Below are 11,599 nucleotides of genomic sequence, written 5' to 3'. Positions count from 1 at the left end.
TGGTCCAGGAAGATCCCACATGCTACGGAGCAACTAAGCCCGTGTGCCACAACTACTGAGCCCTCGTGCCACAGCTACTGAAGCCCATGCACCTAGAGACCGTGGTTTGCAACAAGAGAAGCCACCACAATGAGAAGCCCGTGTACGGCAACTGAAGAATAGCCCCTGCTCGCTGCAACTAGAGAAAGCCCGTGAGCAGAAACAAAGACCCAATGCAGCCCAAAATAAATAAATTACAGAATAGATAAATCCATAAAGACATAACACAGTTTGTGGGCTGCCAGGGACTGGGGTTAGAGGGGAATGGGGAGAGACTACTTAACAGGTAAGGGGCTTTACTTTGGAATGATGGAAATGTTTTGGAACTAAGTGGAGGTGATGGTTGTACAACACTGTGAATGTATTAATGCTACTGACTGAACTGTTCACTTAATTTTACGATATGTGAATTTCAGTATCTTTAAAAGTGGGAGTGGTTAAAAAAAAGAAAGCGACTAAAATGTAATTGTGGAAGATCTCAATAGGCTGAAATGGTGAGGTTTTCCATCTTGGTAATTCTGCTCTAGTCTCCAGACTCACGCATTCCAAGATGGGTATCGTTTAAAGACACTTTTAAAATATCATTGTCCCACAATTGTTGGGAGAGAAGGCAGATCGTTTTCTAAAAGATCCAAAGAGAAGACTTCCTTCCATAACAGGTCTCTGCCAACCACAGCCGACCACGAAACTGCAGCCACCTGGGGTATTGACGATCAGCTTCAGTTGTTCGTCCTGTGGTCGTGTGAAACAGGGAGAGTGCCTGTGAGGGGAAAGGGTGGGATCATCCAAGGAATAGAAGGAAGACAAGGACAGGGTGATGACACAAAGTCCAGGGAGGAGGGAGCCTCAAGATAGAGGGAATGATCCAGGGTTGACCACTGAAGAGGTTTAGTAGGATTGGGACTGGAAGGAACTGTTGGGTTCAGAAGCTAGGAAGTTCTGGCAAAACATTCTGTGCAAAAGTACAAAATGTTGTGGAAAGAAATAAATCCTAAATAAATGGAGAGATATAATATGCTTATGGATCAGAAGATCCTGTATTGTAAGATGTACATTCTCTCCAAGTTGATCTGTTCATTCCCATCTCAGTCAAAATCCTAGAAGACATTTCTATAGAAATTGACAATTGGATTCTAAAATTCAGATGGAAATGCATAGGATCTGGAGAGGCAAACAATTTTGAAACAAAAAGTTGGAGGACTTACACTACTTGATTTCAAGATATATTATAAAGCCACAGTAATCAAGACAGTGTAGTGCTGGTGTAAGGAAAGACAAAAAAATTAAAAATCACTGGAATACAATAGAGATTCCAGAAATATATTCAATCCTCTGTGGCCAATTGATTTTCTACAAAGTTTCTAAGACAATCTGATGGATGATCTTTCCAGCAAATTGTGCTGGGACGTCTGGATATCCACATACAAAATATTAACCGTGACCCTTACCTCACCCCTTGAACAAAAAAAACCTCAGAAAACAAACCAAAGTAAACCTCAAAATAGAACTAGACCTAAACAAAAGAATCCAATTATAAAACTTCTAGAAGAAAACACAGGAGAAAATCTTAGTGGTTTCTTTTTTTTTTTTTTTTTTTTCTTTTTGCGGTATGCGGGCCTCTCACTGTTGTGGCCTCTCCCGTTGCGGAGCACAGGCTCCGGACGCGCAGGCCCAGCGGCCATGGCTCACGGGCCCAGCCGCTCCGCGGCATATGGGATCCTCCCAGACCGGGGCACGAACCCGTATCCCCTGCATCGGCAGGCGGACTCTCAACCACTGCGCCACCAGGGAGGCCCTTAGTGGTTTCTTAAACAGGAGACAACATGAACTAAAAAAGAAACAATACACTGGATTTCATTAAAGAACTTTTTGTTCTTCAAAAGACTCTTCAGAAAACTACAAAGTAAGCTACAGAGTTAAAGAAAATATTTGCAAAACATTTGCGTAAGGGACTTTTATCTAGAATATGTAAGAACTCTGACAAAATTATTTAAATGTGCAAGAAAATTGCACTTCACAAAGAAGATATAGGAACTGAAGACAAGCACATGGAAAGATGCTTAACGTCACTGGTCATCAGGAAGATGCAGGGACTTCCCTGCTGGTCCAGTGGTTAAGCGCCCCCTGCGTTAGTGGTTCTAATGCAGGGGGCGCTAAGATCCCACGTGCCAGGCTGCACAGCCAAAAAAAAAAAAAAAAGATGCAATTAAAATCACAGTGAGGGAGTTCCCTGGTGGCCTAGTGGTTAGGATTCCAGGCTTTCACTGCTGTGGTCTGGGTTCAATCTCTGCTCATAATGAAATACCACTCACTATGCAGCCACTAAAATGATGAATTACCAAGGTTTGGCGAGGAACCGGAACTCTCCTACACTGCTGGTACTAATACAAAAAGTGTATAGCTACTGAAGAAGACAGTTGGGCAGTTTCTCATAAAGTTTGACATGCATTTACCATATGATCCAGCAATTACTGTCCTTGGGTATTTGCCCAAGAGAAAGGAAAACAAATGTACACGAATGTTTATAGCAGTTTCATTCGTAATAGACCTAAGCAGAAAATAACTCAAATCTTCATCAGTGGATGAATGGTTAAACCAATTGTGACATAGCCATATAATCGACTGCTACTTGTCAATCAAAAGGAATGAAATACTGATAAACACAACAACAGGGATAAAATGGAAAAACTCAATTTTTTCCCTCCTAAGCGAGGAAAAACACAGTCCTTCTCTACTGCGTTTCTTTCCAGTGTGTATCCTTTACTTCTACATGAAACATTTCACTTCTGCTCACCAAATATTTGGAGGTTCCCACTGGCAATAAGCACTTCCCTGTGACACCAGCTGGGTGTCCTATAATTTAACTCAATTCTTAACACTACAGAGTCAGTGTCAACTCCTACAGGTTAAAGGCCCAGTCCCACAAGACTGCCCCCACCCCCTACACTTCAGATGCCAGTCACAAGCCCAGGTTATCACCTGTGCTTCTGATGAACCGACTAGAGATTGGAGGTTCCAGTGACCCCCCTCCTTGGGTTTAATTAATTTGCTAGGGAGGCTCACAGAACTTAGAGAAACACTAACTTACATTTACCAGTTTATTAAAAGATGTGATAAAGGATACAGATGAACAGCCATAAGGTGATGAAGATGAAGTGAAGAAGTGATCCATAGGGTGAAGTATGCGAGGGTCCCGAGCACAGGAGCTCTGTCCCCGTGGAGTTGAGGTGCGTCACCCTCCTGATGTGGATGTGCTCACCAGCCTGGAAGCTCTCCAAATCTCCTATTATTGGGATTTTGTGGAGGCTTCTTCATGGAGACATGAGCAATTATTAATGCTTTTTCTAGCCCCTCTCTCTTCTCTAGAGAACTGGGGGTGTTATGGACCCAGGCCCTTGGACTCTTTAATCAATAGAAATTAACAAGGCCAGATGAGAAATTCAGGTGAGCTTTCATTGGGACTGTGCTGCAGCATGAGGGAGAGAAAACAAGAAACAGATACACTTGTTCGCTCCCCGAAGGGGCGCGTGCTGGTTCCTTAAATGGAGTGAGGGTCGGGGTGGATCAGTGTGTTGGGCATGAGGCATAGCTTGGTGGTCTGCCCACCCCCTTGGTTGTGCTGTGTGCAACGATCATGCCCAGCACCCTGCTTTTGCTCTCAGCACCTCGGAAATGGTGGTTGGTTTGTGGCCTTTTTGTATCTTATTGTTCACAATTGCCCCAACTGGGGCATGCCTGCCGTTATTTTAGTTTCTTTGTATTCTGTTGCTGGAAGAGATGTTTGTCCAGGTGCAAGTGCAAGCACTCTGGTAAAGAGTACCAGGTCCCAGCCTATCTTAGGGGTGGGGATGGGGGCTGAAAATTCCAAGCTTCTAATCATGACTTGGTTGTTCCGGTGACCAGCCCCCATCCAGGAGCCCACCCAGAGTCGCCTCATTAGAGCATGAGATACTCCTAGTGCTCTCATCACTAAGGAATTTACAAGCGTTTCAGGAGTTCTGTGCCAGGAACTGGGGGCAGAGACCAATATATATTTTCTATCTCACAGTGGATGCATCTCAAAAACATGGCATTACATTTAAGAAGCCAGATACAAAGGACCACAGACCTTATGATTTCATTTACATGAAATACTAGAAAAGGCAAAACAATAGTGATAGAAAGCAGATCAGTGGTTCTTAGAGGCCACAAAGTGGGGGGGGAAAGGTTGAATACAAAGGGCCCAAGGAAACTTTTTGGGGTGATGATAATATTCTTTACATAATGACTATGTATAATGGTAGTCAAAACTCATCAAATTGCATATTTAAAGACTGGTAAGGGCTTCCCTGGTGGCGCAGTGGTTGAGAGTCCGCCTGCCGATGCAGGGGACACGGGTTCATGCCCCGGTCCGGGAAGATCCCACATGCCACGGAGCAGCTGGGCCCGTGAGCCATGGCCGCTGAGCCTGCGCGTCCGGAGCCTGTGCTCCACAACGAGAGAGGCCACAACAGTGAGAGGCCCGCATACTGCAAAAAAAAAAAAAATCATTGTTATTGTTCTTAATCCCCAAACTCCCCCAAATAAAACTTTATCAGAGGGTATTTTGTTTAATTAATCTCACTTCATAGTTACCAAGATGAGCAATTTCTAACGTTCACATTTTCTTCTTTCAGAAAACCAGAAGGTTACAGGGAAAAAGTCTATTGCCATTTCAGTATAGAGGATCTTTTATATTCGGTTTATGTCTGCACAGATGGTTTTCTCTGAAAGAGCTACAGAAGATAAAGGAATTTTAAAGTAAGATGCAGAGATTGTGGCACATCCGGGCCTTGATAACCCCAGGCTGCAGTCATTGATGCAGGGTGCTCTGTGGCCAGTGTCTGAGCAACTGTTTGAAGATGTTCATTATCCTGCAAGCTTTGAAAGTATCTTTTCAACATCGAGTCTGGAATGTGCTACTTGTTTTTGACCCACTCAGATACAACATCCATACTATTATTACTTATTTTTTCGCCTTTTAAGAAACTGACATTACTCCTGTTCTATTAAGGCCCAAGGAAAAGCATTTTCTTCAACTAGTAGCTCCGATGTCAACAAAAACAAAGAGCAGGCAAGGCACTGGATCCTTCTTTCTTTCTTTCTTTCTTTTTTTATTTGGCTGCGGGATCTTCGTTCCCTTACCAGGGATTGAACCCCTGCGCCCTGCAGTGGAAGTGTGGAGTCCTAACCACTGGACCGCCAGGGAATTCCCTGATTTGATTTTTATTTAACATTTAAAGCAATTGAAGTACAATTGACATATAACATTATATTAGTTTCAGATGTACAATATAATGATTTGATACTTGTGTATATTGCAAAATGATCACCACAAGAAGTCTAGTTAATATCAGTCACCATACACAGTTAGAAAATTTTTTTCATGGGAGGAGAACTTTTAAGATTTACTCTCTTAGCAGCTTTCAAATATGAAATATAATATTATTAATTATAGTCACCATGCTGTCCCCATGACATTTATTTTATAATTGGAAGTTTGTATTTTTTGACCCCCCTTCACCCATTTTGCACACCCTCAACCCCCCACCTCTGGCAACCACCAGTCTGTTGTCTCTATGTTTTGGGGGAGTTCCATATGTAAATGAGATCATACAGTGTTTGTCTTTCTCTGACTTATTTCGCTTATGTAATCCCTTCAAGGTCCATCCACATTGTTGCAAATGGCAAGGTTTCATTCTTTTTACGGCTGTATAATATTCCACTGTATGTGTGTATTATATGCCACATTTTCTTTATCTATTCATCCATTGATGGACACTTAAGTTGTTTCCATCTTAGCTGTTGTAAACAATGCTGCAACAAACACGGGGGTGCAGGTATCTTTTTGAATTAGTGTCTTCACTTTTTCCAGATAAATACCTGGAACAAAATTGTTGGATCATATAATAGTTCTACCTTTAACTTTTTGAAGACTCTCCATACTGTTTTCCATAGTGGTGGCAACAATGTACATTCCTGCCAATAGTGCACAAGAGTTCCCTTTTCTCCACGAACTTGCCAACACTTGTTATTTGTTGTCTTTTTGATAATAGCCATTCTGACAAGTGTGAGATGGTATCTCACTACGGTTTTGATTTGCATTGCTCTGATGATTAGTGATGGTGAGGCCCTTTTTGTTGTTGTTTTTAATTGAAGTATAGTTGATTTACAATGTTGTATTAGTTTCTGGTGTACAGCAAAGTGGTTCAGTTATACATATACATGGATATATATATATATTTTTCATATTCTTTTCCATTATAGGTTATTATAAGATATTAAATATAGTTCCCTGTGCTATACAGTAGGACCTTATTGGTTGGGGTTTTTTGGGTAAATTTATTTATTTATTTTTGGCTGCATTGGGTCTTCGTTGCCGTGCGTGGGCTTTCTCTAGTTGCTGCGAGCAAGGGCTACTCTTTGTTGTGGTGTGTGGGCTTCTCACTGCAGTGGCTTCTCTTGTTGCGGAGCACAGGCTCTAGGAACGCGGGCTTCAGTAGTTGCAGCACACAGGCTCAGTAGGTGTGGCTCACGGGCTCTAGAGTGCAGGCTCAGTAGCTGTGGTACACGGGCTTAGTTGCTCTGCAGCATGTGGGACCTTCCCAGACCAGGGCTCGAACCCATGTCCCTGCATTGGCAGGTGGATTCTTAACCACTGTGCAATCAGGGAAGCCCTGTTATATATATATATATATATATATATATATATATATATATATATATATATATATATATATATATAACATTTTGAATCTGTTAATCCCAAACTCCTAATTTATACCCCCATACCCGGCCCCCGCTTTCCCCTTTGGTAACCTTAAGTTTGTTTTCTATGCCTTAAGTTTGTTTCTGTGTTTCTGTTTTGTAAATAAGTTCCTTTGTATCATATTTTAGATTCCACATATAAGTGATATCATATGGTATTTGTCTTTCTCTTTCTGACTTACCTCACTTACTATGATAATCTCTAGGTCCATCCATGTTGCTGCAAATGGCATTATTTCATTCTTTTTTATGGCTGAGTAATATTCCATTATATATATGTACCACATCTTCTTTATCCATTTCTCTGTCGATGGACATTTAGATTGCTTCCATGTCCTGGCTATTGTAAACAGTGCTGCAATGAACATTGGGGTGCATGTATCTTTTTGAATTAGAGTTTTCTAGGGATATATGCCCAGGAGTGGGATTGCTAGATTATGTGGTAGCTCTATTTTCAGTTTTTTAAGGAACCTCCATACTGTTTTCCATAGTGGCTGCACCAATTTACATTCCCAACAACTGTGTAGGAGGGTTTCCTTTTCTCCACACCCTCTCCAACATTTATTATTTGTAGACTTTTTAATGATGGCCATTCTGACTGGTGTGAAATGATACCTCATTGTAGTTTTTTATTTTATTATTTTTTAAAAAATAAATTTATTTATTTTTGGCTGCACTGGGTCTTCATTGCTGCACACGGGCTTTCTCTAGTTGTGGCAAGCAGGGGCTACTCTTCGTTGTGGTGCGCAGGCTTCTCATTGCAGTGGCTTCTCTTGCTGTGGAGCACAGACTCTAGGCACGCAGGCTTCAGTAGTTGTGGCATGTGGGTTCAGTAGTTGTGGCTTGCGGGCTCTAGAGCGCAGGCTCAGTAGTTGTGGCACACAGGCTTAGTTGCTCCGATGCATGTGGAATCTTCCTGGACCAGGGCTCGAACCCGTGTCCCCTGCATTGGCAGGCGGCTTCTTAACCACTGTGCCACCAGGGAAGTCCCTTAAATGAAAATGATTTTAATGTCAAAAAAATAAGGGTACAAAATAGTACTTACATACTGATTGAAGCTGTGTGAAAATAATTCAGGCCATGAATATTCATTTGGAAAAAAACAGTTATCATTTACAGCCTTTAATGAACATGGCAGCATGCTGGGCACTGACAAGAAAACGGCACAAATACGCAGGAATAAAGCACAATAAGAAAGTCCAAGCTGCGGTTTGGGCTCCCTCAAAGTCCGTTGTAAACTCTGTGTTTGTGCCTCAGCTGGACAAAGGATGGGGTGGATGTCCCCACCGGGACCTTGGCGGAAGGAACGCCAGGGGGCGCGCCAAGCACGTCGCCACGTCCCCCGGCGCCCCCGGGGCAGCGCGCGTTCCCCAGAGCGCCCGGGCAGGACCGCTACCTCCCTGCCGGCCTCCACCCCGCCCACCGCCAGGGGGCGCCGCAGGCTGCCCGGCGCTCGGCTCGCCGCCGGGAGCGCCAGCGCGGGCGAGCGGCGGAGGCCGGCCTGAGAGGCGGCCATGGACCGCTTCGTGTGGACCAGCGGCCTCCTGGAGATCAACGAGACCCTGGTGATCCAGCAGCGGGGAGTGCGCATCTACGACGGCGAGGAGAAGGTAAGGCGGCGGCCGGCCCGGCCTCGCTCCCGGACAAGGACTCGCGGGCCCGGCCTCGCCGCTCGGCGCCGCCCCCGCAGTCCACGCCGGCCCAGCGCCCGGCTCCGGCCCGACTTGGGAACGGCTCCGGGCGGGCGAGTCGGGCGGCGGCCCCTTTCCCACCCGGGGTGAGACCCCTTCGGGCGGCATGGCGGGCGCGGGCCGGGAACCCTGATTCCTCGCCCCAGTCGCGGCGGGCGGGCGACGGGCAGGCCGGTTCCGCCTTTGTCCGGAGGCCGCCGGGTCCTGCGCTCCCGAACCGGGCGTGACTTCGGGCGCTGGGACCTGGGGGAGCCCGAGGGACTAGGCGGTCCCGGCCGGAGCGGGAGGGGGGTGGCTTTAAAAGGTTTTCCGAAAGGAGGAGTTAGCCTCTCCTGGGACGCCTTGGCTGTAGGCTCTGTGTGTTGTTTGTTTTTTATTTGCGAGTGACAGTGGAAAGGCGGTTTGATTGTTTTGTCGAGTGATGGAGTAGGCCATGCCTGGTAATCCAAGCGTAAACCTTAGGAGGTGTGTTTGCAAATTGAAAGGAGAAATATTGCCAGTATTTCACAGAAATATTAACGTTCACTGGAGACTTCCGTCAGACTACAAACTATCATCCTGTTCTGGATGAAATGTATAAGCTGGAATTAGAAAAAAATAAAAAAACCCATTTACTCACTAGCATTTGTGGTTTTCAGAAGTTTTCACTTGCTACCTCTCCTTCCTTGCAGTTTCCTTAGAGAAACTTCCTCCTGTACTTTCGCAAACGTGGCTGGACCCAGAGCTCTTCCTGTCTGTGCTTTACAGAAGTTTGAGGCTTCCTTCCTTCTAGTGGGTGGAGGGCGGGGGTTAGTTGCACAGCCATCGGAGGCACCGGGGGCCCAGGGGCTCTCCCTCCTGGAGGGCATTTTTCCATGTTTCCATTATTGAGTCAAGATCTTTTTTTCTTAAATAATTTGCTTGGCCCTAACTCTGTTTATTGCTTCAATACTTTTGTTAACTTGATCTCAAATTGGATTTGCATGTTTTGGTTGGAGTGACAAGCTCACTGTTTTTGTTTTTGTAAACCGATGTTACACCTTTGGAACTGGGGAGAATGGGAAGCTTAATCAGCCTGCCCTCCCTCAGGGGCTTTGGAGCTTGGCTGCACTCTCAGGTCCGAATATGGGTATTGACAGATGGGTCTTCAAAGTCTCCTCCAAAGCCACTCCCTGCTGGCTGTCTAGCTTTTGCCAATCCCCACACTCTGTTGTTCTATGGAATTCCAATATGCAAATTAGGGACACGTTGGCTACACAAAACATAACTATGGTATGTTGTTTCTTTAAAAAATAAATTTATTTATTTATTTTTGGCTGCATTGGGTCCTCGTTGCTGCGCATGGGCTTTCTCTAGTTGTGGTGAGCAGGGGCTACTCTTTGTTGCGGTGCGCAGGCTTCTCATTGCAGTGGCTTCTCTTGTTGTGAAGCACGGCTCTAGGCATGTCAGGCTCAGTAGTTGTGGCGCACCGGCTTAGTTGCTCCACGGCACGTGGGATCTTCCCAGACCAGGGCTCGAACCCATGTCCCCGGCATTGGCAGGTGGATTCCCAACCACTGCGCCACCAGGGAAGTCCTTATGATATCTTTAAAACAATAAAAAGATCAAACGATTAGCACCCATATATGAGAAACCATTGCTGAACCAGCAAATTCTAGTTTTTGCTTTATTTATTTTTGCTTCTTGTTTTAGCAGACAGATATAGGTATCAGAGGATTAAGAAAAAAGTCATGGGAAATACTTAGTTGAGACCCTTTGATCTCATCAAGAATTCTTTTTTTTATAACTATTTATTGAAGTATAGTTGATTTACAGTGTTGTGTTAGTATCAGGTGTACAGCAGAGTGGTTCAGTTGTACAGATGTATCTATGCTTTTTCAGATTCTTTTCCATTATAGGTTATTACAAGATACTGAATATAGTTCCCTGTGCTATACAGTAGGTCCTTGTTGTTAGTCAAGAATTCTTAGCTGTTCTGCAAGCTGGGGGTGGTGCGGGAGGGCTATGTCTTGAGACCTAAGCGAAGCTCTAAGGCCTGCTCACCACTGTGGTCCCTGGGCTGGATCTACTCAGTCACCTGCTGAGCTGTCCCTAGTGTGGCTGAGGGCCAGACTGATTCCTGGGGGAAGTCTTGCGTCCTGCCTTTCTCCCTCTGCTGGAAGGCGTCCAGACCTCGCGTGGTCTGAGGACTCCAGGAAGCTGCACACATCAACCTCCGGATCTGAGCAGGTGCCCTTTCAGAGTCTCTCACTAGCTCCCGTGGTCTCCGTGCTGCAGTGCAGACTGCACAGCCTTCTCAGCTTTGCACCCAACATGTTCCCCAGTAGGTGCAGGGCTAAGACCAGTGGACGCTCCCTGCTCGTCCTTTGTATCTTCTGGCTCACTGTGGGTGTGAAATACATTAAAACAAAGAAACAAACACACAGAACCTTGAATAAGCAGCGTACCTGCTACGTGCCAGGAGCTTTACATAATTTAATCCTCTCAGTGGGCATGTGAGGCGAGTATTTTACTGAATGAGAAAAGAACTCTCAGAGGCAACAGTGACTTGCCCTAAGATCCACTGAGTTAGTTCAGAAGAGCTGGGAGTTAAATGTCTATTGATCAGACTCCCAAAGACTGTGCTTTGTTCACTCTGCTGGAGCGCTTCAAAAATACAGCAGTCGGGGCTTCCCTGGTGGCGCAGTGGTTGAGAGTCCGCCTGCTGATGCAGGGGACACGGGTTCGTGCCCCTGTCCGGGGAGATCCCACATGCCGCGGAGCAGCTGGGCCCGTGAGCCATGGTCGCTGAGCCTGCGCGTCCGGAGCCTGTGCTTCTCAACGGGAGAGGCCACAGCAGTGAGAGGGCCGCGTACCACACACACACACAAAAATACAGCAGTTACCAGTGCCAGACCCTTTCCGTAGTGTAATATGTATGTTCTACGTATGTTTATGGAACATCCTCTGAAGATGAGTACACTGAGACCCTCAGTAGGTGGTTGAGAAAACTGCGACCTGTCCAAGGTCACACAGTTGGTAATGGGTGGAGCCAGACCACTGCTCTTTCCACTGCTCAGGTGCCTCTTGCTTGTTTATACAGGCACAGTCTTCATGGGCCCCTT

The 11,599-nt window shown here is 45.6% G+C and overlaps 1 protein-coding gene across 1 annotated transcript in view; it reads left to right on the top strand.

Moving 5' to 3' along the window:
• Positions 1-8,260: 8,260 nt before the first annotated feature.
• Positions 8,261-11,599, top strand: part of VPS36 (vacuolar protein sorting 36 homolog) — a 33,791-nt gene continuing 30,452 nt past the window's right edge. The window contains exon 1 of the mRNA XM_081214981.1: positions 8,261-8,435. Coding sequence (XP_081071107.1) covers positions 8,340-8,435 — 96 coding nt within the window. The 5' untranslated portion in view covers positions 8,261-8,339. The remainder of the gene's footprint in view (positions 8,436-11,599) is intronic.

The sequence above is a fragment of the Mesoplodon bidens genome (genome assembly GCF_964165515.1).
Source record: "Mesoplodon bidens genome assembly, chromosome: 17".
NCBI classification, from domain to species: Eukaryota; Metazoa; Chordata; class Mammalia; order Artiodactyla; family Ziphiidae; genus Mesoplodon; species Mesoplodon bidens.
Note: the sequence above shows the minus strand (reverse complement) of the source record. Positions and strands in the feature narration are given on the sequence as shown.